At 36.4% G+C, this 25,076-nt stretch overlaps 1 protein-coding gene across 6 annotated transcripts in view; it reads left to right on the forward strand.

Moving 5' to 3' along the window:
- L3MBTL4 (L3MBTL histone methyl-lysine binding protein 4) overlaps positions 1 to 25,076 on the forward strand; it is a 450,236-nt gene that overhangs the window by 154,440 nt on the left and 270,720 nt on the right. For all 6 annotated transcript variants that reach the window (XM_069099671.1, XM_069099669.1, XM_069099670.1 and 3 more), the window contains one exon: positions 4,938 to 5,040. In XM_069099671.1, coding sequence (XP_068955772.1) covers positions 4,938 to 5,040 — 103 coding nt within the window. The remainder of the gene's footprint in view (positions 1 to 4,937; positions 5,041 to 25,076) is intronic.

The following is a 25,076-nucleotide window of genomic DNA, read 5'->3' on the forward strand; positions in this document are numbered from 1 at the left end:
AGGGTCCAGACAGAGCTTTGGGCAACTGTGTTAGTGTGTGTGACATGGACAGAGGTCCAGTAGAAGAAAACTGAGAAGTGTTTAGATAGAGAATAACCAGGAGAAAGCAGTGTCATGAAAATCTAAAGAGGAAGTTATCCAAAAGGAGATGATCAACAGGGTCAGATGCTGCAGAAAGGTCAAGGAGGATCAGAGTTGAGAAAAGACCATGAGATTTGGTAATTGAGATCATTGATGAGGGAGCATTGAATGAAGTCAGGACCAAAATTAGAAGAGAGTGAAAGGAGAAGAGGAAGCACAGTGTAGACTTCTCTCTCAAGTAGTTTATCCACCAACGGGAAGAAAAATACAGGATGATGGCCAGGTTGCTAGGATCAAGTGAAAGTATTTTAAAGATCAGGGAGACATGCATGTGTTTATAGGAAGTAAAGAAGGAGCCAATAGATAAGCAAAGACTGAAGATATTAGAGAAAGTGGGAATGATCCTGGGGGCATTCTGCTAAAGGATGAGATCAAGAATGCATGTAGATTGGTTGGCCTTTGACAAGGAGAAGGGCTGCCTCAAAAGAACCTAAAAATTGACTCATCAGAAAATGCTTGAATTCCTTGCCAGTTGGAAAGGGGGACAGCAGCCAAAGGCAGCACCGATTTAGAATATAAACTTGTTTATAAAATCATACAGAGAAAAATAGGAGATTATATGGAATATTCTCTCATAAAGCAGCAAGTATAGAAGGAAATAAAAGGAAAGGAAAGAAAAAACTTTTTTTCATTTTTATCAAACTCATTATTCTTATTTGGCATTCATTTTTTTCTTCTTTTTTTAATCTGAGTTCCAAAGTCTCTTCTTCCCTCCAGCCCCACCACCCACCCATTGACAAGGCAAACAATATGATATCCATTATACTTGTGAAATCATGCAAAACATTTTTGTATTATCCTTGTTGCAAAACAAACAAGCACGAAGTTATACTTTATCTGAACTGAGAGTTCATTAGTTCTCTCTGGACGTGGATAGCATTTTTCATTCTGAGTCCTTTAGGATTGTCTTGTATTGATCAGAGAAGCTAAGCCTTTCACAGTTTTGTTGTTACTGTGTACAATATTCTCCTATATATATTTCATGCACACACACACACATTTCACAATATTGCTTTTACTGTGTACAGTGTTCTCCCTAGTTCTACTTACATTTTTCACTGGTTCATATGAGTCTTCCCAGGTTATTCTGAAATCACCTGTCCTCATTTCCATCACAATCATGTACCACAATTTGTTCAGCCAGTCCTCAATTGATGGACATTCTCTTGATTTCCAATTCTTTGCCACCACAAAAAGAACTGCTATAAATATCTTTTATATGTATAGGTCCTAGGAAAAACACGTTTAAAGAAAGCTCAGCAGCAGGCCCAAACTCCTCCTTTCCACTTGCACAACTGTCACCTGACATGGGCCTTGTCCAGACTGTGGCGATAGGCTCTTAATGAATCTCTCTGAATCTTGTTGCTAATCCATCCTCTCTACTGCTGCCAAATGGATATTCCTAAGGCACACATCTAATAATACCACTCCCTGATTAAGAAGCTTCATTATTTCCCAGTTGCCTCTAGGTTAAAATACACACTTATCTTTTTAGCCATTAAATCCTTTACCAGTAGGGCTCTGGCCTGTATTTCTGGATGGGGCATTACTCTCCTTCCATCCTCTCCATTCCAAACCAACTGGACTGACTTGCTGTTCCCTATATGTGAGATTCAGTCTTCTCCCTTTGTGGCATTGCACCCACTGCCCCTCGTTCCTGGAGGGTGCTGACTCTGTATCTTGTCTGTGCCCCTGCTCCTAGAAAGTATTTTCTATTTGGGAGGGTATAGCAAAATATAGCAGGTATGGTGCCTACTCTGTGTGCTAAGTACTTTATAAATACTATCTCACTTATTCCTTATGACAGTCTTGTGTGATCATTATTGCCTGTTTTATAGTTGAGGAGACCGACGCAAACAGCGGTTAAATAATGTGCCCAGGGTCACACAGTTAGGAAGTATCTGCAGCTAGATTTGAGCTCAGGTCTTCCTGATTCCAGGCCCAAAGTTCAATCTCCTGCACGACCTAGCTACCTCTGGTCACTAGACCCTAGGTAGCTAAGGACTCAGTGGATAGAGTGGTGGCCCTGGAGTCAGGAGAACTAAGCTCAGATGTGACATTCGTGTGATTCTGGGCAAATCACTTAACTCAATCCACAAGAGAAGGAAATGACAAAGTGCTACAGTATCTTTGCCAAGAACATACAGAGTCATGAAGAATCTGTCATGACTAAACAACAAAAACATACCCTACTTAGTTAAGTTTTTTCTTTTATAAAATTTATTTTATTTTTAATTTTATAGGATAAAATAAGCATTTCCATAATATAGTATAATAAAAAAGATGATTTGCACATGAAACTGCAAATCTATTATGTACAACTTGCTATAGCTTTTAAATGCATAATAAAGCTGACATGTAAACTTATTTTTTTCCTCACCTCCCCAACCTAGAGATGGCTACCATTAGAGACAAATAGGTAATATGTAAAATTATTATGTAATTATTATTATATGTAAAATTATTCTTTGCATACTTATATTTATCAGTTCTTTTTCTGGATGCAGATAGCACCTTTCTTCACATGTGCTTTATAGTTAAGCCAATACAATAAAAATGACAATTGAACCTAAATTAATTTATATATTGAATGCCATTCCAATTAAATAACCTACTTAGTTAACAGATTGGTTCTTCCGAAGATTAGTCCATGAAAGGGATAAAGTAAATATGTTCTTTTCTCAAATTCAGTTTACTTGCTTATTTGTTCATTTATTTATTTTAAGATGGTCACCCTTTCTTGCCTAGGTTGGACATGCAGTGACTTCACACTAACCTGATAATGCTACTGATTGGCGAGAGAGCTTGACCTACTCCATATCTGACATGGGCAAGTTCTCCCCTCCTTAGGAAACCTGGTGGCTCTGTATTCCTGGGGTTTACCATATTGATGCTGGACTCTGTCATCTGAGCCCGCTACAGCTCAGAACTCTTTAAAAAAATTGGTTGTAGTTTTCAGTATCTATAAGATTTTGAGTTCTGAATTTCCTCCCCTTTCCTCTGCTCATCTCTTCACAAGACGATGCGTAATCTGATATAGGCTATCCATGTATGATCATATTAAACATATTTCCACATTAGCCATGTTGTAAAGAAGAGTTAGAACCAAAGGGAAAACCACAAGAAAGAAGAAACAAAAAAAGAGAGAGAAAAACTAGTCGGCTTCAATCTGTACTCAGACTCCATAGTTCTTTCTCTGCATCCACATGAGTCTTTTGGAATTGTCTTAGATCCTTGTATTGCTGAGAAGAGTTAAGTCTATCAAAGTTGGCCATCGCACAATATTGTTATGTATCAGTGTCCCAATTTTCTGATATCTTCTTCAACATTTATTATTTTCCTTTTGTCTCATATTAGCCAATCATAGAGGTATGATGTGATACCTAAGAGTTGTTTTAATTTGCATTTCTCTAATCAGTAATGATCTAGAACATTTTTTCTTGTGACTTTGTAAGAACTCTTCAGCTCAAGATTCACCAGCCTCAGCCTCTCAGGTAGCAGAGATGACAGGTGGGAACTAACAGTTTAGGCCTATTGTGTTATGTATTTCAGTCCAGTTCAATATACCTTAGTAGCACCTATTGTATGAAAGGTACTGTGTTTGGTTTGTACTGAGGCTTGGTTTTGCTTTGTACTATACAAAGGCAAGAAAAGAATGGTCCCTGACCTTTAGAATGGTCTCATTCTATTGTGGGGTGGATGCTGTGACATGCATCCATATAAATTACAAGGTAGCTGAATGATATGAATAAAGAAACAACACGTAAATTCAGAATATTTAAGGACTGAGAGAACCCTGTCAGCTAGAGGGATCTGAGAAGGCTGCCTGGAGGAGGTGATGCCTGAGCTAAACTTTGAAGGAAGATAAAGATTCTCAAAGCTGTATATGAGGAGGTGGTAGTTCATTTAAGGCATGGAGAATGGCCTGCTCAAATGTATTCTAGGTTGACTGGATGTAGCATGAATGAAACTGAATAATTTGGCATAAAATGCTAGAAAGGTAGATTGGAGCCAGACTATAGAGTCTGGTTTTTTTTGCTTTTTGGAGGTCAATTGGGGTTAAGTGACTTGCCTAAAGTCGCACAGCTAGTACGTGTGTAAAGCATCTGAGGCTGTATTTGAACTCAGGTCCTCCTGAGTCCAGGGCCAGTGCTCTATTCACCGCACCACTGGCTGCCCCCCCAGACTATAGAGTTTTTAATGCCAGAATGACAAGTTTGTATTTTATCCTGTAGGCTGAGAGTTGGCTAAATCTAGCCCTCTACCTGTGTTTTTTTTTTTTACATTTATTTTTTACATTTTTGAAATACAATAAAACTTTTTTTTTAATGGTAGAAACTGTACAGCTTGTGGGCTGTACCAAAACAGAAAGACTGGATTTCTACTTCTGGGCCTATGGCAGTGTGGTCCCCTGAGGCTTTTTGAGTAGAAAAATGACTGTGGCCTTATCTGTGACTTACGAAGATTATTTGGGCAGCTTTATGAAGGATGACTTCATGTATTTCATTAATGCCTATTATTCAGTTACTAGTGTGTCCTCCAGCTCAATTTGTGGGGGGCTTGTCTCTTAGACTGTATAACCCTTTAAGGGCAGAGATCTCTGCAGTTCTGTACTGTAACATGCAAATCCGTCCTTATTATTAAGCTTTCTAAGATGCTGATGATGGTGATACACATTTTATAGAAGATAAAATCTGCATTGTTGATATTATTTGCCTACTTTAGTCTTTCCCATTTTCTTTACTCATAGTTTATTTTTTTAAATACATATGCATTTTTTTTTTTACTTTTCAAAGGAGAAAAAGATGAGAAAACTGCTCCAGGCCATGCTGTTTGTCCCACTCCAGGTTGCCGAGGGGTAGGCCATATCAGAGGTCCAAGCTACATGGGACATCACAGGTACCTTTTTTTAAAAAAAAAATTAATTTTGACTTAGTTGTAGGTTCAGTCATCCGTACAGATTAACACCAGCTCTTGGCTTAAGATAAATTTAGAAAAGTCAAAGGCAGTCATATATCAGGTCTGAATATTTGATCTTCCTTTTCTTCACCAAACCTTGTACTCCCGTAGAAAACATCCAGCTGCTTATATAGGAAACTCAGTGCTCCTCACACTGGCTTACACAGATAATCTTCCTTCTGTTTCTCTCTTCTTCCCATAGTCTCCTAGACGTCCCTGCCCTTCCTCAGATTTTTTTTTCCGAGGGCCTTTACTTTATGCTTTCCAATATTCCACGTAGCTCTCTGCCCTCTAACTGCTTCCTGAAAGATCTCCTGCTAACTGGACTGTGCTGACAGACCCTTGTTCTGCCTTCAGAGCCTCCTGCTTCCTTTGATACCACTGTGCCTCCTTCCAGGAAATTCTACAAAGCCTCTCTCCTAGCTATATTTCTCTCTGTCTCTCCAGTATGTGAATGGTACTAGGGAATTGCTGGGAAAGAATCAATTACAAAAATATTTCCACTCTCAGTTTTCCAGAAGAATAAAGCACAGAAATGAATATGCAAATAAATGAACCAATTCTGATCCCCCCTCTTTCTTCCTACTCCTAGGAATTCTGTAAATTGGGAAAGGAAATGTCAGGTTATTCACACAGGTGATTCAGACATACTGTTTTAAATAAGCTCCAGGCACGTAGATATAAAATTGATTAACTTACATAGAAGTTGATAGAAATGCCTGAAACACGAGAAAGGCTGCTGAAGTAAATCATCAGATCCTCATCCTAGGGGAAATTATCATTGTGCAATTGGTTACAAATCTGGCCACATTGTTTATGATCGAAAACATATGATTTACAGGGAAGATATAAACCCACATTCACAGGCATTAGCTAAGCCTGGCAATGTCCAAAATGCCATATAAATAACTAATTTAGTTAATGCAGTGGACCTCTACTAATGTCTAATTGTGATAGTTCATGGTGACATAGAGGTGACTTTGGAGTCTTGAAGATTATGTTTGTACAGTGTGTTCTCTGGTAGATTTTTTTCCAATCCAAAAAAGGCTTTGAGTACAACCTAGATGACCTATGAGATCCAATAATATTTACCATCCTAGTTTGGGGAGGTTCATCTTCAGAAGGCTGGCCACAAAATGATGAATGTATTTGTCTAAGGTAACTAATTGTATAGAGATTGCAAGAGAGTATATGTGCTAAGGAGATTATGGTGTTTTTTTTAAAAAATACTGAAGTGAAATTAAGAGAGGGGAAGGCTACAAACATTTATTATTAAGGGAGAGAAACATTGAAAACATTAATAATTTCTAATAATAATATACAGCCAAGGTAGGGGAAAGAATTTCTTGGGAGTTCCTGTTAATTGCAAGTTGGCTTACTATAGAGTGGGAGATTTTAAATTAGTTCTGGAAGGCTGTCTTCATTTCCCTTGTTTTAATCATTTGCTCATTTCGAGTAGCAGTCAGTGGTATTTACAGTGAAGTTCAGAGTGTTGCTGTCCTGGAGTTACCTGTAATTATCTGCCCCATAGGTATGGTATTTAAATGTTTTTCATGTATTACTTTTTTGAAAAGTACTTCTGTTTATATTCACTTTAGGTCATTACCCTCCGAATATCAGTTACTAAGCTAATTACCTCATTTGTATAATTAAAAACCAAAACTAAATGAACCTATTATAATTCTGCCATGATTATCAGGGCTAAGGGTATTTCACTTTGTGTCTATAATCTTTGGCTTGTGTTTTCATATTACTCTTGATTATTTTAGTCATAATTTTATATATCCCAAAGGAACAGAAATATTGATGTGCTATAGTTATTTTTTGATATGTCAGTTTGAAATCCACCTTAGTTTTTTAATTAATTAATTTTTAAAAATTAATTTGTTTGTTTCCTTTTGGTTTACAGGATTCAATTCCACAATTCCTTGAGTTTCACATTTTGTCCCCCTCCTTTCCCTCCCCCCCATGGCGGCATATAGTCAAGTGTAGGATCTGTAAATACTTTCACATTATACATTAGTCAGGTTATAAGGATGGATTGTATCAGATGGAATGAAAAATGGTAAAGAGGACATAAAACCAGATAAGAGAAGGAAAAGGATCAGGATTTTGCTTCCACCTGGACATAAACTTAGTTCTTTCTAGTTCTTTCTCTGGATGCACATATTTCTCTCCATCATGAGTCTTTTGGGATTGACTTATATCACTATATTCTTATAGCACAATAGTATTCCATAACATGCATATACCACAACTTGTTCAGCCATTTCCCAATTGATGGGCACCCCCTTAATTCCCAGTTCTTTGCTACCACAAAAAGAGCTGCTATAAACATTTTTGTACATATGGGTCTTTCTCCCATTTCTATGATCTCTTTGGGATATAACCCTAGGAGTAGTATTGCTGGAGCAAAGGGTATGAAAGTATTTATAGCCCTTTGGGCATAATTCCAGATTGCTCTCCAGAAAGGCTGGATCAGTTCACAACTCCACCAGCAATGCATTAGTGTTCCAAGTTGCCCACATCCTCTCCAGCATTTGTCATTTTCCTGTTTTGTCATCTTAGCCAATCTGACTGGTGAGATGTGGTACCTCAGAGTTGTTTTGATTTGCATTTCTCTAATCAATAGTGAATTAGAGCATTTCTTCATGTGCTTATAGATATCTTTAATTTCTTTCTCTGAATCCACCTTAGTTTTTATGTTGTAAATGTTATATATATTTTATTTAGAAATTTGCCATATTGTTGGAATGCATTCCCTCTCAGTGGCAGCAAGGATAGGGGATGAGAAGTGGGGGTGGGGGGTGGGAAACAGGAATCAAAGAAACAAAAATTTCAAAACGCTGCTTTCAAGTAAGTAGGATTTGTAGATAGCCACCTTTGAGGTTAGAAAGACTTGGGTTCTCACCTCTGACGCATAAATGCCAAACAAATCGGAACATTCATTTAACATCACATTTCCCCAGACAGCACTGGTTATAAATCACAGAACAGTAACTTCTCTGAATTGGTATAACTGAATTGAATAAGGACTGCTCACCTGGGTTCCTTATGCCAGTTGTAAAAGTTTGATTCACCTTCATCCCCAGATCCCCATTAAAAACTATTGCAATAGTTTCATTTTCTAACCCATGTCTCTCTCTTAGGTTTCTGCCAACATCAGTCCTGAACAGCATATTCCCACATTTTGAAAATCATAATATATTTGAAATGTCTAAAATTCCTTTCAGTTGCCTTTCTATAAAATATTCTTAGGGAATAAGATGTTTGAAAGTAAAGAATGCAATTTTTTTTTAAACCATTCAGTGCCATAGTGATTCCACAATGAATGCTTATGCTTGGAAAAGAAGTTAAGCAGTGCTTCTTATAAATAACTTATTTGAATAATAGGAGAAATATTCACCACTTTTGGTTAAGTTGTCCTTAGAAAGTGAAATGACAATACTAGCAAAACGTATTTACAGTTAATGTTATGTCAATCATTACCAAGCAAATAGTATATAGAAGTAGACATAATATTAAAATACCTTTGGAAGAACAAAAGATCTAGAATTTCAGGGGAAATTATGAGAAGTGTGAATACATAATATGGCATTGTCAGAGCTCACAATGTATTGTCAAGCAGTACACAAGGGGAAGGGAATAGTGGCAGATAGGGGACACAGTGGAGAGAGTGTCAGGCTTGGAGGCAGGAAGGCTCATCTTCCTGAGTTCAAATCTGTACTCAGACACTTATTAGCTGAGTGATCCTGGGCAAGTCACTTAACCCAGTTTGCCTCATTTTCTTCACCTTAAATGAGCTGGAGAAGGAAATGGCAAACCACTCTAGTATCTGCCAAGAAAACCCCAAACGGGGTTAGAAAAAGTCAGACATAACTGAAAATGACGAAACGACAATTAAAACAAAATGTGCCAGGCACTGTATGTGTTTCAAATATTATCTCATTCAGTCCTCATAATAACCCTATGAGGTAGGTACTGTTATTAACCCCTTTTTACAGTTGAGGGAAGTGAGGTAACCTGAGATTAATAGGGCAGGGTGGGGAGGAGGAAAGAAGAAAAAGAAATGTACATATTTATTGAATATTAATTGTTTTATTTATTTCTTATGTATAAATATTTTACATATAAATTGATTATATATTATATGTAACATATGTAACTTTATTATATATTTAAAAGAAATAGCAACTTGCTATTTCTTGCTATTATATATTTAAAAGAAATAGCAAGTTGCATATCATAAGATTTGTAGTTTCATGTACAATCTTTTTTTATTATTATACTATGTTAATGAAATGCTTGTTTTATTCCATAAATTAAAAATAAAAGAAATTTTAAGAAAAAGTTAAGTTACTTGCCCAGGTTCATATAGCTAGTAAGTTTCAGAGATCAAATTTCAACTAAAGTCTTCCTGATTCCAAGTCCAGCGCCCATTATGTTGACTATTACACCAAGGAATAGACATCAGAATTATTTAGGCATTTGTTATAGAAACAGAGAAGTAGAACAGTGAAATGTATTATAGTTACCCAGTGTTTGTTCAGTCTAAGAATATAAATTATTGGGGAAGGGATCTCTTTTTAACAAGAAATACAAGGAAACCTAGAAAGGAATCTGGTAGAAACGAGGTATATAGCAATATTTTACACAGTAATCCCAATAAATTAAAAATAGGTATTCAATCTGAATATTTAAAAGTTGTATCATTTAAAAATTTAGAAGAAAACAAGAAATGTTATAGCCATAGCTACTGGGAAAATTCTTAAATATGCAAGAAATAGAGGAGCTCATAAAAGATAAATAAGTTATAGGGGCGGCCAGGTGGTTCAGCAAGTAAGAGCACCAGCTCCAGTGTTGGGATGACCTGGGGATCAAATCTGGGCTCAGATACTTAGCACCACACCCAGAAATAACTGGCCGTGTAACCTTGAGCAAGTTACTTAACCCCGAAGCTCTTGCACGAATAAAACAAGCAAAAATTGAATTAGAATTGGTGAAGGAAGAGGAATCTATTAATCAAATAAACAGTCTAATATCCAAAATACATATAAGAAATGAACACAAACATGTAACACCAAGAGCTGTCACCTAATAGAAAACGGTCAGAAATTATAAACAAATATTTTTTAAAAGAAGGGTTACACTTATAAATAACTTTGTGAGACTGTGTTGCAGATCACTAAGAGAAATTCCAATTAAAACAACTCTAAAAACTGTCACCTTACGTCATGCAAATTAACAAAGATAATGAAAGATGGAACAAGTTAATGTTAAACAACTGTGAGAATTTCAGCACATTGACATGCTCTCTGTCAGTGGATCTGATTTTGTCCTACTGTTCTGGATATCAGTTTGGAATTACACAGTAAAAGTGATTAGACAAACTGTTTCTGCCCATTTCCCCAGTTTTTCCATTCCTGGGTATATGCTGCAAAGATATCAAAGACTCGAATGAAAGTTTAATGTATGCTGAAATATTCAGAGCTACATCCTGTAGTAGAAAATAATAAAAAGCAAAAGTGGGTCGTCATTGACAAATGACTGAAAAAAATTATGGTATGTAAATACAGTGGAATATTATTTTCTAGTAAGAAATGATGAAATGTGGGATTTGGAGATTCATAGGAAGATTTGTGTGAACTGAGAACAAAATAAACAGAAGCAAGAAAATGATATACAAAATGCTAATATGAATGAAAATATCAATAAAATAAAGTTAAACACTCAATAATCAAAAAATCAATGAAGGTCTAAGAGAATAGATGATGAAACTTATTAGCCCCCTCTCATGGCAGAGAAGAAGGGTCCTATTAGGACAGAATATTTTATATACCATTAGATGTAGTCACAATATCTATGTTCTTTCTGAATAGGTTTTCTTTTTTACTTGCCATTTAATAAACATTTAAGGCACTTAAATGCCTACTATGTACAAGCAAATTGTATATAGGATAAATAAAAAATAAATAATCAACAAAGAGAAGGCACTAGAATTGAGAGGGGTTGGGAAAGACTTCCTGTGGAAGATGGGGTCTTAGTTGGAACTTAAAGGAATCTAGAAGGCAGAGGTAAGGAGGGAGAGCATCGCAGGCCTCGGGGACAGCCAGAGAGAACGCCAGGAGGCTGGACATGGAGTGTCTTGTGCATGGAAGAGCCAGGCAGCCATTGTCACTGGATCAAAGATTATGTGCTAGGAGTAAGGTGTAAGAGTGGATAGAAGGTAGGAGAGGGTTAGGTTATGAAGGTCTTTGAATGCCAACTAGAGGATTTTGTGTTTGACCCAGAAAGTAATAAGGAGACACTGGAGTTTATTCAGTAGGAGAGTGACATGGTCAAACCTATGCCTTAGGAAAGTCACTTTAGTGACTTAAAGGAGGACGGATTATTGTGGGGTAGACTTGAGGCAGGTAGACTCACCAGCAGGCTATTGCAGGAATAGAGGTGTGAGGTGTTGAGGGCTTGCACCAGAGTGATGGCAGTAACATAGAAGATAAGGGATGTGAAATTCACAGACCTTTGCACCAGATTGGATATGAGGGGTGTAATGGTAATGGGAATCTGAAGATCTTCCCTGTCCCTCAATAAGCCTAGGGGAATTTGAAGACCTTCCCTGCTTTGAAGATATACCCGGCCGCCTAGTAGGCTGAATGTAATCACATGGAGCCTGTGGTGGAGGAGTTTGCTGAAGGGTGGAGCACAGCCCACAGGAAGCTGGGAGTCAGAGAAGAGCTTCTGAATGAGACAGATAGGCTTGTGAGTAAATATTGGTCTTGTGCTGGTTTGTGGGAAGGCTAAAGCATGGTGTGCTGTTGTGGCTTATTAACTTCTTTGCTACAATGATGGTATTGGCTTAATGGCTTTGGGATTTGCTTTTCTGGTGTCTGAATAAATGTTTTCTTCTGATTTCTTTATGGAGAGTCTGTTATATTTTGAGATTGAGCACCATGCCAGTATATTTATAGTGACAGTGGGTGCTGTGAATATTGCTTTGGTGTTACAAGGGGTTAGAGATAGTGAGAAAATCCAGAATGGCACTTAGGTTGTGAGCAGAAAGGACTAGGAGAATGGTGTCTTTGATAGTAACAGGGAAGGCAGGAGGAGGGGAGAGTTTAAGGAAAAAGATAATGAGTTCTTTTTTATACAGACTTACTTTAAGATGTCTACTGGAGGGCAATCTGAAATTATGCCCCAGGAGTTATTAAACTGCCTGTGTCCTTTGGCCCAGCAATACCATTACTGGTTCTCTTTCCAAAGATGATTTAGGAAAAAGGAAAAGAGCCTATATGTTCTAAAATATTTCTAGCAGCTCTCTTTGTGGAGGCAAAGAACTGGAGATTGTGGGGATGGCTGAACAAGTTGTGGTATGTGATCATGATGGAATACTGTTGTACTATAAGAAATGATGAGCTCAGTGTTCTTAGAAAGCATGGATAAATTTGCAGGAAATAATGAAGAGTGAAATGAAATGAACCAAGAGAATATTATGCATGGTAATAACAATATTGTTTTAAGAACAACTCTGAAAGAATAAGTCATTTTGACTATTAATAAATACCCAAATTAACTACAAAGGACACATGAAGGAAGACGTTATCTGCTAGCAGAGAAAGAATTCATAAAACAGAAGTACATATAGAATGGTTTTACATATATGTGTATATGTATATATATAAATATATGTGTGTACATACATTTGTGTCTAATTCTATCCATCTCTAGGACCAAGGGGCATGGGAGTGGGGTGAGAAAATGGAAAAAAAAAGGAAAAATAAGTTTATATGTTGACTTTAGATTTGCAGTTTTATGTAGAGTCATCTTTTTATTGTTCTGTTATGGAAATGCTTGTTTTATTCCATGAATTAAAAATTAAAGAAATAAAAATAATTAAAGAAGCTGTCTACTGGACATTCAGTTCAAGATGCTTGAAAGACAGTTAGAGATGTAAGACTGAAAGTCAATGGAGAAGTTAGGGCAGAATACTATACAAAACCCTGGGGATGCAAAGAAATACAAATAATAGTCCCTGTCTCAAGGAAAAACTTAGATCCTAACTAGGAAGACAACACATAGCAGGAAGCTGAAAAAAAGAGGAGAGTAAAGGGGAGGGGCGTCATGATGAAGAAGTCCAGAGAAACCAGGAGAGAAATGTGAAGAGATGGCTGACCTGGGAACCTTCCTTAAAGTGCAGGTCCTGGGTGGAGCTCTCCACCGCTGGTCAGAGGAAGGGGGTAACCCCAGGGGCAGAGGGATGGGGTAAGTTCTAGAGCTGAAGTGATCTTGCAGGATGAAGTGATTTCTGAGGCATGATGGAAAAGTCCAAAAGAGCACAGCAGGGTGGGAAATGAAGTCAAACCTGCAAATGTTATTCAAGGAGGACTTTTTTGTCCAGTCCACCACTTGTTTGGAGCTCCACTTGGTCATAGATTCCTTGTTGAGACTGCCACCGTCCTCTGGCTAGACTGATAGGTCTGCTGGACCTGAATCCTGCTAACATGTCTTCTTTTTCTCAGATGGGGCTGAACACTCTGATTCTCCTTTTTTTGGGCTAATGACCCAGCTTCCTGTCATCATCCTTTGAAATTGTACTTGTAGGGCAGCTAGGTTGCACAGTGAGTAGAGCACTGGCCCTGGAGTCAGGAGGACCAGGGTTCAGATCCAGCCTCAGACACTTCTCTCTCTCTCTCTCTCTCTCTCTCTCACTCACACACACACACACACACACACACACACACACACACACACACGCCGTGTGACCTTGGGCAAGTCACTTAACCCCAATTGCCCTGCCCTCCCTCCTCCAAAAAAAAAAAAAGCAAAAAAGACTGTTTCAGAAGACTTTTAATTCCTATGTGTAGAATATAATTCTTCTTCCCACTGTGTCCTAGTGGGTAGTATGAAGTTTCAGTGAAGGTAAGGATTGAAATTATGCAATAAGGTATCAGTAAAGTCTATTTTGTTTTAAAGAAACATAGGATAAAGTTTTCAAAAAAGACATTCTAGACTTATCAGGAGCCACTGGTCATTAGGAATTCTGATGGTAAAAACAAAAAATAGAAAAGAAACAACGGGGAGAAAATAGGTTACTTGTCAGTTTCTTATTTCATACAATTGATAGGATAGTTAAGGTATTGAGATGATTGAGGGCCTTGGTGTTAGAGGCATCATTAATTTACATCAAATGCCTTCTTTGATGTCACTGATGTATTTCAGACAAGTTTCTTTTTAACCTTGATTAAAGTAATCGCAGAGTTAACAGTAATGTGAATAGCCTTGTTGGGTTCATGTAGGATCTGCATAAATCATTATTTGAATGGAATTAGGTCAGTTATTATCTGTATGAAACTAAGACATTTGGCACACAATTATTAAACAATTTACATTTTATTTGAAAACATTTACACAGTGATAAAAATGAAGTAGGTGTATCTGTGAACATAGAAAATTTTTAATGAAATGAAACTATTAGTACTACATAATAGAGATTTTATTTTTAAACCAGGACCATGATAAAAATTAGAACTATTTACTCTAAATTTATAGTAAAAACTGATCTATAGAGTATAAAAACATGATTTGCTTTGTAACTAGAAATTACAGCATCTCCAGGAAAACTATGTATCTTGTACATGGAACCTGTCACCTTAGTGCGACCCAGACACAGCCAATTCATGTCTATCCTAAGAGGACACTAATAGAAAAAGGATTTCTATTGATTGAAGGTGGAGATGTCAAATAAAAACAACCCCTGTTATAAGTGCTTTTTATAGGGCAACATGGAGCTTTGCCCACAGCATCTATTAATGTTTCGTCTAGAAACAGTTCAGGGGTTACATTGATAATGCAACGCTGACCCTGTTGTCAAATCTTGCTTGTAGAGATACTATTCTTTGTGTTTGTATCCCCGGTGACTAATGTCTGGCACATAGTAGGTGCTTGATAAAAAGCCTGTTGATTGATTGAATTAGAAATTATCTGACAAAGGCAAAAGCATGTTGGTAGTCAGGTAGCATAAATGAAAGAGTACTAGACTTGGAGTCAGGTAAACCTGAGTTCAAATATGACCTCCCATACTTCCTGACAGGGTGACTCTGGGTAAGTCACTTAACTTCTATTTGCCTCAATATCCTTATCTGTAAAATAAACATAATAATAACACCCACCTTTGAGGGTTGTTGTGAGAATCCAATGAGATGATAATTATAAAGCACTTAGCACAGTACCTAGCACATAGTAGATGTTATATGAATGTTAGCTATTATATAGTGCTTTTCAAAAAAACACTTTGCAGATGTTATTTCATTTTATCATTTTATTTTCACAATAATCCTGGGAGGTAGGTGCTATTATTATCCTAATTTTACAGATAAAGAAACAGATACATGGGGGTTAAGTAATTTGCCAGGGAGTCATACAAATAGTAAATTTCTGTATTTTTCATTTTTTAGAGGGGGGGAAGTCAGGGCATTTGGGGTTAAGTGACTTGCCCAAGGTCACACAGCTAGTTAAGTACATCAAGTGTCTGAGGCCAGATTTGAACTCAGGTCTTCCTGACTCCAGGGCCAGTGTTCTATTTGCTGTGCCATCTAGCTGCCCCCAAATAGTAAATTTCTAAGGCCATGTTTGAACTCCAATCTTTCCAACTCCAGGTCCAGCCAGTACTGCATCCACCAGTATGCTTAAAGAATTTAGCTAAGCCCAGTCTTGCTTGAATGTATCCAATTCACGAAGGGCAGTAGAAAAAGTAAAGTCTTGAAATAAGGGCTGGATAGTAGATGGTCTTGAATATCAGGATCAGACATATATAGCCTTGCCATGGCAGATTTTTCAAGGAGAACATTCATATGATCAGAACAGTGGATGAAGAAGACTACTCAAGTAAAGAGTAGACACAAGGACGCTAGTTAAGTGACTGCAGTGATCTAAATTGAGATGAGGATCCAAATAATCTCAGTATTACTGAGAGGGGAGAAGTAGAGCCAGATTTCAAGGTAGAATATTCAGGATTTGGCAACTGATTGAATGGGGGTTTGAGGGGATGGGCAGTACGGGGAGAGAGACAAAGAAAAGGAATTCAGTCTCTGCTTAAATCTTTCCAGTGACAAACTTGCTGAGTTCCTGTGGAAATTCATTCCATGGTCAGACTGTTTTATTAGGAAGGTCTTCTGTATATGAAGCCTATAGAACTGGAAAGAAACTCGATATTCCCTAGTCCTCTGGGCCTGAGGGAAGTGTTTCTGCCAGGTGGATGTTCCCCTTGCCTAGCATGTGCTGAGACAGATCAGGTTACATGAAACCAGGGAAAATAAAATGTTATTTAGTATTTAGGTACCCAAGTTAGAAACACTCAAATGTTTGTCATTGGTTGAGGACCTCATCACTCTTTTGTCTCCCTTTCAAAGTTTTGTTTTCTGCTTAATTCATGACCTTGTGAAGGTACATTTTACTGGCAATTGTCTTGGGAGATAGTAAATGATTTTATCTCCAAGAATTTATATAGAGCTCCTTTAACCACTAAAAAGAAAGATTTAGGACATGGTAATACTTGGAAATTTGTGTTCCTTGAGGTAACTGAAAGACTAAATTATTGGATTTTCTACCCTATTTCTTCCCTATTATGGATAATAGATCTAAGATCAAGAAATGATTTTTCTGGTTAGAAGCAAAGAAAATTTTATTCTATTAATACAGTTTGATATTTCATTTAAAACTTATGAAAATTCTAATTACCAGGCCATATCTTTGGAATTAATGGATTTCATTGTCTTGTTATGTTCAAGAATAAATTCAGGTTTTGATTTAAGCATTTTGGAAGAGTTTTACATTTCATTTGATAATACTGTTTAGGTAATTAAAGGGGGAAAAAAACTTCTGCTACCTAATCAAAGGAATAACATAATAGAAATTAAAGGATATTATAGGGAATTAAGTATCCACTTACAACTTTTATTAATTTAAAAATCAATACTTCCACTTATTTACAAAAATATTATTTGAAAAATGTATTCCTTTCAGTATTACAGTTAATTTCTTTCCATCTGTTTTTTTTAACACAACATTTTATGCATAATGAAGTGAACAGAGGTACCAGTTAAATTCACACATTATTCTCTAATTTATAGTCTGGATCTCAGTAACTCAGTGAAACTATAGTTAGTCTTTATTTCATAATCTAGGCAACCTTTGATTTATAGAAACAGATATGTTGTAGAAAATTTGACCAAATTGATATATTTTCATGGAATTATTTTTGTTGCATTGGTTTTCTGTTATAAAATTGGAGCCATTTATCACTGAGAAAAAAAAATCTTCAAAAAGACTTACTTTAAAACTTTAGTTAGGAAGAGATATAGGTGGTTACTGGCCCTGTGACACAGTGAACATTACACCCTGTGAAGTTTCTTCATTGAACTCCCAACATGGGCCTCAAACCATTTACATGGTTTTCCAAGCCATAGGAATTTTTCCATTGGCTAGAAATATCTCAGCTTAATATAAATAAGCAAACTGCAGGATTCTTTCCTCCTTCTATTGTCATGTACTCGTTTGAAAATTTTTTTAAGCTTAAGACTTTAGGTTTGGTAAAAATGAATAATTGTGTTATTTTATAGCTGCTATCAGAATTACATATGTGCCACTTAAACATGCTTTTCTGTTAATAACATAATGAGTTTCTTTAAAACTGAAATTCTCTTTCTCAAGACTTAGGTTCAGAAAGTACATGACCTCAGTTATCTATAGGGAAACTTGAGGATTATTGTTGTATATATTCTTATTGGCAAAGAGAGTAAAAGGTTTAAAAGCAGTTTGGAGTCAGGAGCTCTGAGTTGAAACTGCATCTCTGACACTCGCTGAATGTGTGATGGTGAACAGGTCACTTAATCTGCATGAATTCCATTCTTATCTGTAAAATGGCGATAATATTTTCAGCAACTCCCTCACAGGGTTGTTGTGAGGACCAAGTTAAGTAATATATGTAAAGCAACTTAAAACTGTGTAAATCAGCTAGCAAAGCATTTATCTTGTGCTTCCTATCTCGGGAGCGTGTTCAGGGTTAGCATTTTATAAATTATTTTGAAAAGTATAAAAAGGAGCTAGCAGACAACTTGATTCCAATAAAAAGCTATGGAGAAATAGTATTGGGAATGGAGGGTATAATTGTTTTTCATTCTGATGAAGATGTCCAGATTTTACCAGCACTACTAGACTTCCAACAATGGCTTTGAACAGAAAAATGAGTTGGACCAATAAAGATGATCTGTTTTCAATCTTCAGTATTTCATTCTTTATATCATCATGGCAAGGGCACAATTTTTTCTTTATAGCAGTGTTTAGCACCTGTATTTTCACTTATGCTGTACTATAGGGAAGAAGGAAGGAAACAAGCATTTTTTTTTTGCTTTTGCTTTTTGGAGGGCAATTGGGGTTAAGCGACTTGCCCAAGGTCACATGGCTATTGAGTGTTAAGTGTCTGTGGTCATATTTGAACTCAGGTCCTACTGACTCCAGGGTTGGTGCTCTATTCACTGAGACACCTAGCCACCCCGGCAACAAGCATTTATTGAGTACCTACTGTTTGCCATATACCTTACAGCTTTTATCTTATTTGATCCTCATAACAAAACCCTGGGAATTAGGTGCTATTATTATTGCCATTTTGTAGGTAAGCAAACTGAGGCAGAGAGATGTTTAGAAGCTTGCCCGTTATCACAAAGCTGCTATGATTCAGCAGCTAATTCTGATACTTTTTACTTTCAAAAGCAGAAAGGGTGACTTCTAAAAATATTTTTAGTTCTTAAAATGATATGATTATGCAATTTAGTACAAATCATTAAGAAAAAGATCAGTCATAAATATATGAAGTCTTCTTTTGTATTACTATAAAATTCTTGAAGGTTAACAGGACTTGCTTTACTGAACTGGAAAATACCTATGAGAAAAATGAATTTTGACCCATGTTTTTTTATGAAATGAAAGTGCAAATGGAATTCTGAATTTTAAAGCAAAAAGGGGGAGCAAAGTCCACATGCTTAAAGTATATGAAATTATAGAGTTTCACATCAGGTTAAATGTTTTGGAAGAACTCAGTCAGAACCTCCATTCACGACCAAAAAAGTGTGTGGAGAGAAGAGTTTTTAAATATCATTGAGACCCTTATTTAATAAGAATGAAAGAGCAAGAGAGATGAATTTTGGCTCCTTCTAAATCCATGATTGAATTCGAATGTGGGCACAGATTATATCTACTTCTACAATTATGTTATATTTGTTTTATTTTTCATCTGACGTTGATGGATATTGATTGAGGTATGGTCAAAGGAGCATCTTTCACTCATTACCCAAGTTATCTGAAGCTTGGAAGAAGGGGCCTTTTATGTTCAGTAGAGCCCTGATAGACAATTTTGTAGAAAAAACATCGACAGAACTGTGTGCAGAATATTAAAGTGTGAGTGTTCTCCTCCCAACCATTGCAACAAGAGTCATATCGATGTGATATCAAGTGATGATGAGTGGGCTTTTGCATGGGTTTCAGTCTCTTTCCCTAATGGTAACTAAGGCATTTGGGGAACATTTTTAGTTTTCCTATTGGTTTACCAAAGTCTGCTAGAAAATAGCTCGTATTATTGTGTCTATAATATATTGCAATAACTAGTAGACTGTATAGTTGCCACTGGATAGGGGTGCAGGAGTATGGAGAAGGGAGCAGTATTTCACTGGAAAAATAATTCAGAGCAGTTGTTTGGACTTGTAGACAACTGATTACTTCACTATATTTTTCACTCCATAGCCTTTGGTTTTAATGTTGGACCAGCCCATCATAGTAAAAAAAAAAAAATCACAGAATTTTTTAAAAATGACAGTCATTTGAAGAATATCTTTGAGATGTCTACAAGGTCTTTGCGAAATAGTATTCTTTTTTTTTTTAGGCTTGTTAACTTTCAATTCAATATAATAAAACTAAAGACTGAAAAGTGAGTCCAGATATAAGCAAAGTCAAACAGAATCATTATCAGCATTATTTTTGGAGTTCTCCTATATATGTGGCATCATAATCACTTGAGGAATTAAATGTGGAAAACTAATCTTGCCTGATACAAGGATTATTCAGGGATCCTCGCCTGATGCAAGAAGATGGACAAAGGGTAGATTTTTGAGTGTTGGGGTTTTTTTTTAGCCCCCATTATAAGGTTCTGATGGGAGACTCTGGGAATAGCAGTCAGGAGTGGTCATAAAGAAGATTGCTAAGCCCTCAGTTGTCATTTGCTAAATGGGAAAAAATAGTATTCTTATACATTCCGTGCTATTAATTTAATTATATGCCATTGCCAGAAAGTAAAATGCCTACAGCAGGAAAAGAGATTATATTAATGAAGTCAGAGTCAATAGTAGATTTAAAGATTGATTAGAATTATGATAGTACTAATTACTTTAAAAGGATGTTTGCAGTGTTGGTTTGTAGGTGATGTGGAGTTAAGTTCTGCATGGAATTCAAGTATCATTGAATAGAATGAACTTCTTTAAGAATGAATTTTGATCTGTTATGATAACCAAAACAACAGCTGACACTATATATTGCTTTAAGGTTTGCAGTGTTCATCTGGTACAGTGAAAAGAGTTTTATTTAGAGGTAGAGGACCCAGGTTCTGCCACTTGATACCTGTGTGACAATGAGTAAGTCTCTTGCTTTTTTTGAGGGGGTCTTAATTCCTGATCTGTAAAATGAGGAGGTGTATTACATCACTTCTAATGTTCCTTTTAGCTCCAAATCTTTGACTATAATAATCCTATAATCTCAAGTGAGTATTCAGAAATAGTGAGTCTGGTTTTCCGTGAGCCAAACTTATTCCATCATTGTCAACTGGGCATTTGAAAATGCTACTTTAGACATTCTGCTGACCAAAAAAGTTGACTTCCAGAAGTTTACTAGGAAACAGCTCATTGTTGCTGTATTTATTTTATGCTAGAGTTTCTAGTAAGGTCACACAGTTCGTGACTGACACAAGGAAATGGGGATGAGTTGGAGGAAGAGACCAGTGTAATAATCCCAGCTACCAGAAGAGCCAAGACTGAGGGATCTATTGAACTAGGGAATTCTAAGCTCTTAGTGGACTATGTTGATTGCATGTCTACACTAAATTTAACGTTAATATGATGCTCCCCCCTCCTCCAATGAGGAGGAATACTAGGCTGTCTAAGAAGGGACAAACTGGCCTACAACGGAAACAGAGCAGGTCAAAACTCTTGTGCCAGTCAGAGTGGGATGGGCCCATGAACAGCCTCAAGCAGCCTCTGTGCCTCCAGCTTGAAAAGTTGGAGAGAAAAAACAGAAAGTAGGAGTGAACCAAATAGAGAGACCTCATCTTTAAAATCTGGAAAGAAAGAAAATACAAACTAGATGAAAGCAATTGTTTTGACTTTTGGACAACCAGTAGATTAACTGTATTTTCATTGAGCCTCTTTAATGTATAGACTGGCTGTTCTGTGGGTGAGTAGCTTGTATGGTACTTAGAGTACCTATTCATAGAATTGAAAGGTCAAAGTTATATCTCAGTGAGAGTGGTGCATTATTCAAGTAGACAGGATGACCATCCATCAGATATGCTGGAGAAGAAATTTCTATAGGCAATGTGGGGATGGGAAAGTAGGGAACACATACTAGGTTATTTCTATGGTTCTTTGATTTTTGGATAATGTCTTTTCTCCTCACTCCCCCTGGCCCCAGCAAAACAAAAACAGTACTTCAAGCCAGCCAATGCTCAGTCTTCAAAATTTGGAACAGAGTGTTACATGAATCCAAGCTGTGTGAATGTTCTCTCTAACCTTTCCATATCTGGCTGTTGAATCATTCTTCATAATACTTTATATATCCAAAAGATGCTTTACAGTTTGAAATGTTAAATAAGAATTTTAGTTCTTAAAAAATAAAGCAGGTACAATTTGATATATTGTCCTTTAAAAAAAAAAACACCAGTATTCGCCTCATCTCAGTTCTGTAATGAACACTGAATTATACTTCAGTTCCTCTCAATGTAAGTAGCTGTACATGCCAGTTTTAACGTGTGTGAGTGTGGTGCCAGATGGAAAAGATGCATTGCCTATTTATAAGAAGCAAGTGGTGTTTACTAAATTTTTCAGATCCTCTGAATAATAGCTAAGTGAACGAGGAATTGGAATTCATAAAGAAATGTCATAGACACCATCTAAAATAAATAGTACATTGCGATGTATTTGTCAAATGATAACAGATTATGGAAGTAGTGTAGCATTTGCTTCGTTTAGAATAACAAACAATACAAAAGATCCCACTGCAAACAAATACATGAAAAGATACTTCTGTTTATCCTGAATGGAGCCCCTTTGATTTTAGGATTATTATATGGGTTGTGGTGAACAGCAGTCATCAGTTGATTTTCTTGAGGTGAATTGTGATGTTCAAAGTTGATTTTTCTTTATTACTGAATCAAGAATTTTAGACTTGCAGGGAAGCTTTCATCATTGACTGTGCATTAGGTAGATTTGGGAACAATCCAGATGAAATGTTGGCCAGTCTCAAAGAAATTCCCTGTTCCTTCCTCCCATTCTATAAAAATGCATTAACAATACAGGAGGAAAAAAAAATACAGCCATTCTGAAAACTGCCAATGACTGTGTACTCTGGCTCCCTGGAACATTGACTGATTCGAGGAAGATTGACCAACTGCACAGTTCTAAAAATGTATAAGAGAAAGGTATTGCACAGTTTGGTGATAAATGAACATACTGGTATTCTGATTCCTGTTCTTTCTCTGACGTGTTGCAGTGCAAGGTGAATACTTCCTTCCACTTTAATTATCATTTATTTTTTCTTCCCTCTCTTCCCTCCCAGGAAAAGAAAAGAATAAGTAAAACAAAGCCTTGTAAAAAAAAATAAGCGTGGTCAAGTATGACCATGTCCAAAAATGTCTCATTCTGCATAATAGTTCATCTCAAGGTAATAACTTTTAAAAACCAGCTGATTTTGTTGTATAGAATTTCATCTTAGTGTTGTGTAGCATAGAGTACCGAGGTAGGTGTCAAGAGACTTGCTTTCTTTCTAGTTCTAGCTCAGCCATAAACTATTATATGTCTTTGCCCAAGTTACTTAATGTCTCTGGGCCTCAGTTTCCTCATTTGATAAGTGAGTGGATGAAACTAAATGATCACTAATATACCCAACAGTTCTAATATTGGGATTTTAAGTTACAAAGGATCTTACAATTCATTTAGTCCAACTACAGTTTATCAGTGAAGGAAATCAGAGAGGCAGGTAGTCATACATATTATAAGGAATAAAACCAGGATTTTAATACAGATCTTTTGATTATATGTTGTATTCTTTCCTGTGATTTATGAAAAAAAGTCACAGGATTTTTGTGTATGAATTTCCAGAAATTAAAATATTGCAACTTTCTTTTAAATCAGTGAGCTTTTTCTTCTTCTATGTTTTATGATGTTGAGCTGTTGACTTATTTATGAAATCATATCTTTAGAATTGAAAGGATTCTCAGAACATAACCACCTTGTATCCAGATCTTGCTTGACGACCTTGAAAAGCTGACTATTCCATAAGGCATCCCATTTTACTTACAGACAATCCTAACCATCACAAAGTCTTTCCCAGCAGAGTTTCAAAACTTACTAAGGGCCTATAGGCATACTCTTACCATTCCATTTATTTTGCATTTCCAGTCTTTTGTTAGATATTTTTGTTTTTAGTTTCCCAGAAATTCATTTGTCTCCTTAAAGTAAACAGCAGCAAGATAAGAGTTGAGGAGTCCAACTTTTTGTGTATAATATCTGCTATTGGGGTTCTCTCCCTTTGTTTATGTTCCTCTTCTTCCCAACATTGCTTTAAAAAGCCCTTCTAATTAATAATTATAAAAGATCCCCCGTCCCTACATTGTAAGGTTTTGGGTATGAAGGTTAAGTTTTGTTAAAGATTCTCTCTCCTCTCTGCAACTATGGATGGAGTAGTTAGATAGTTTTTTTATTTTCATTATGATTAATTATGTTCATTGTTTTCCTATAGCTGAATTCCTAGTATAAATTGAACTTGATCATAGCAATTTTTAAATCCATCCAGACTAGGTAGTTCTTTTACAACTAGTTCTATTGGAAGAGGTCTTCTGTTGTGGAAATACAGATGATGTAAAAGCAAAATATATCAATAAAAACATATTTAAAAGATAAAAATGAGGTGCTGTCTGTCCATCCATCTATCGGTCAATCCGTAGACTTTATTAGAGATCTCAGCTTATACCATACTTTAACTATTCTGGTGCTATTCATATAGGATCATGCTACTTCTTTGCATTTATCTTCAGATATTTGCCTTTGCTTCCCATCTCTTATGTATATCCTTTTAAATCTCAATGTGGTTGATGAATTCTCTCTTCAGACACATTCATCTTTTTAGACATTTCTCCATTTTCCTGATCTGAATCGATTATTATTTAATCACTACAGTCTCTTGTTCTTGAAAGCCTCCTCTCATATTCTTTAAGTGAATTCCCTTTTGGTCTTAAACTTTGAGGTGCTACCCATCCTGATCTAGAACCGTGAGTTCTGTGCTTCTAAAATCTGAGATCCATATCTGATATTACTTGTCATTTCTATCCTTATTGAACACAAATTCTAAATTCCCTTTATATCTTTCTTTTGTGCAGATATATTTCTTTCCCTCTGAAATGATTCTCAGTGAAGGAGCTACTAGGATTATGGACCTTGATATTGTCTTACATTTCTCACAAATTGCTGATTGTTATGTTAACATATCCCTTGGGTTTCTGAAGTAGCCCAAAAATCTTTAAAATTGTAGTCCTGTGGGGGGGTGGGGAAGGGAGACAGACAGAGAGGAAGGACAGAAAATGTTTATATGTATATACCTGTTTGCTCACTCAATAATCCATGCACATTTATATACCTGACATCCTGTTTTAGTTTGACTGCTCCTTC

Source organism: Petaurus breviceps, unplaced genomic scaffold (assembly GCF_028583685.1).
Source record: "Petaurus breviceps papuanus isolate PSGF00001 unplaced genomic scaffold, PetGlider_PUasm1.0 38, whole genome shotgun sequence".
In the NCBI taxonomy this organism is placed as follows: Eukaryota; Metazoa; Chordata; class Mammalia; order Diprotodontia; family Petauridae; genus Petaurus; species Petaurus breviceps.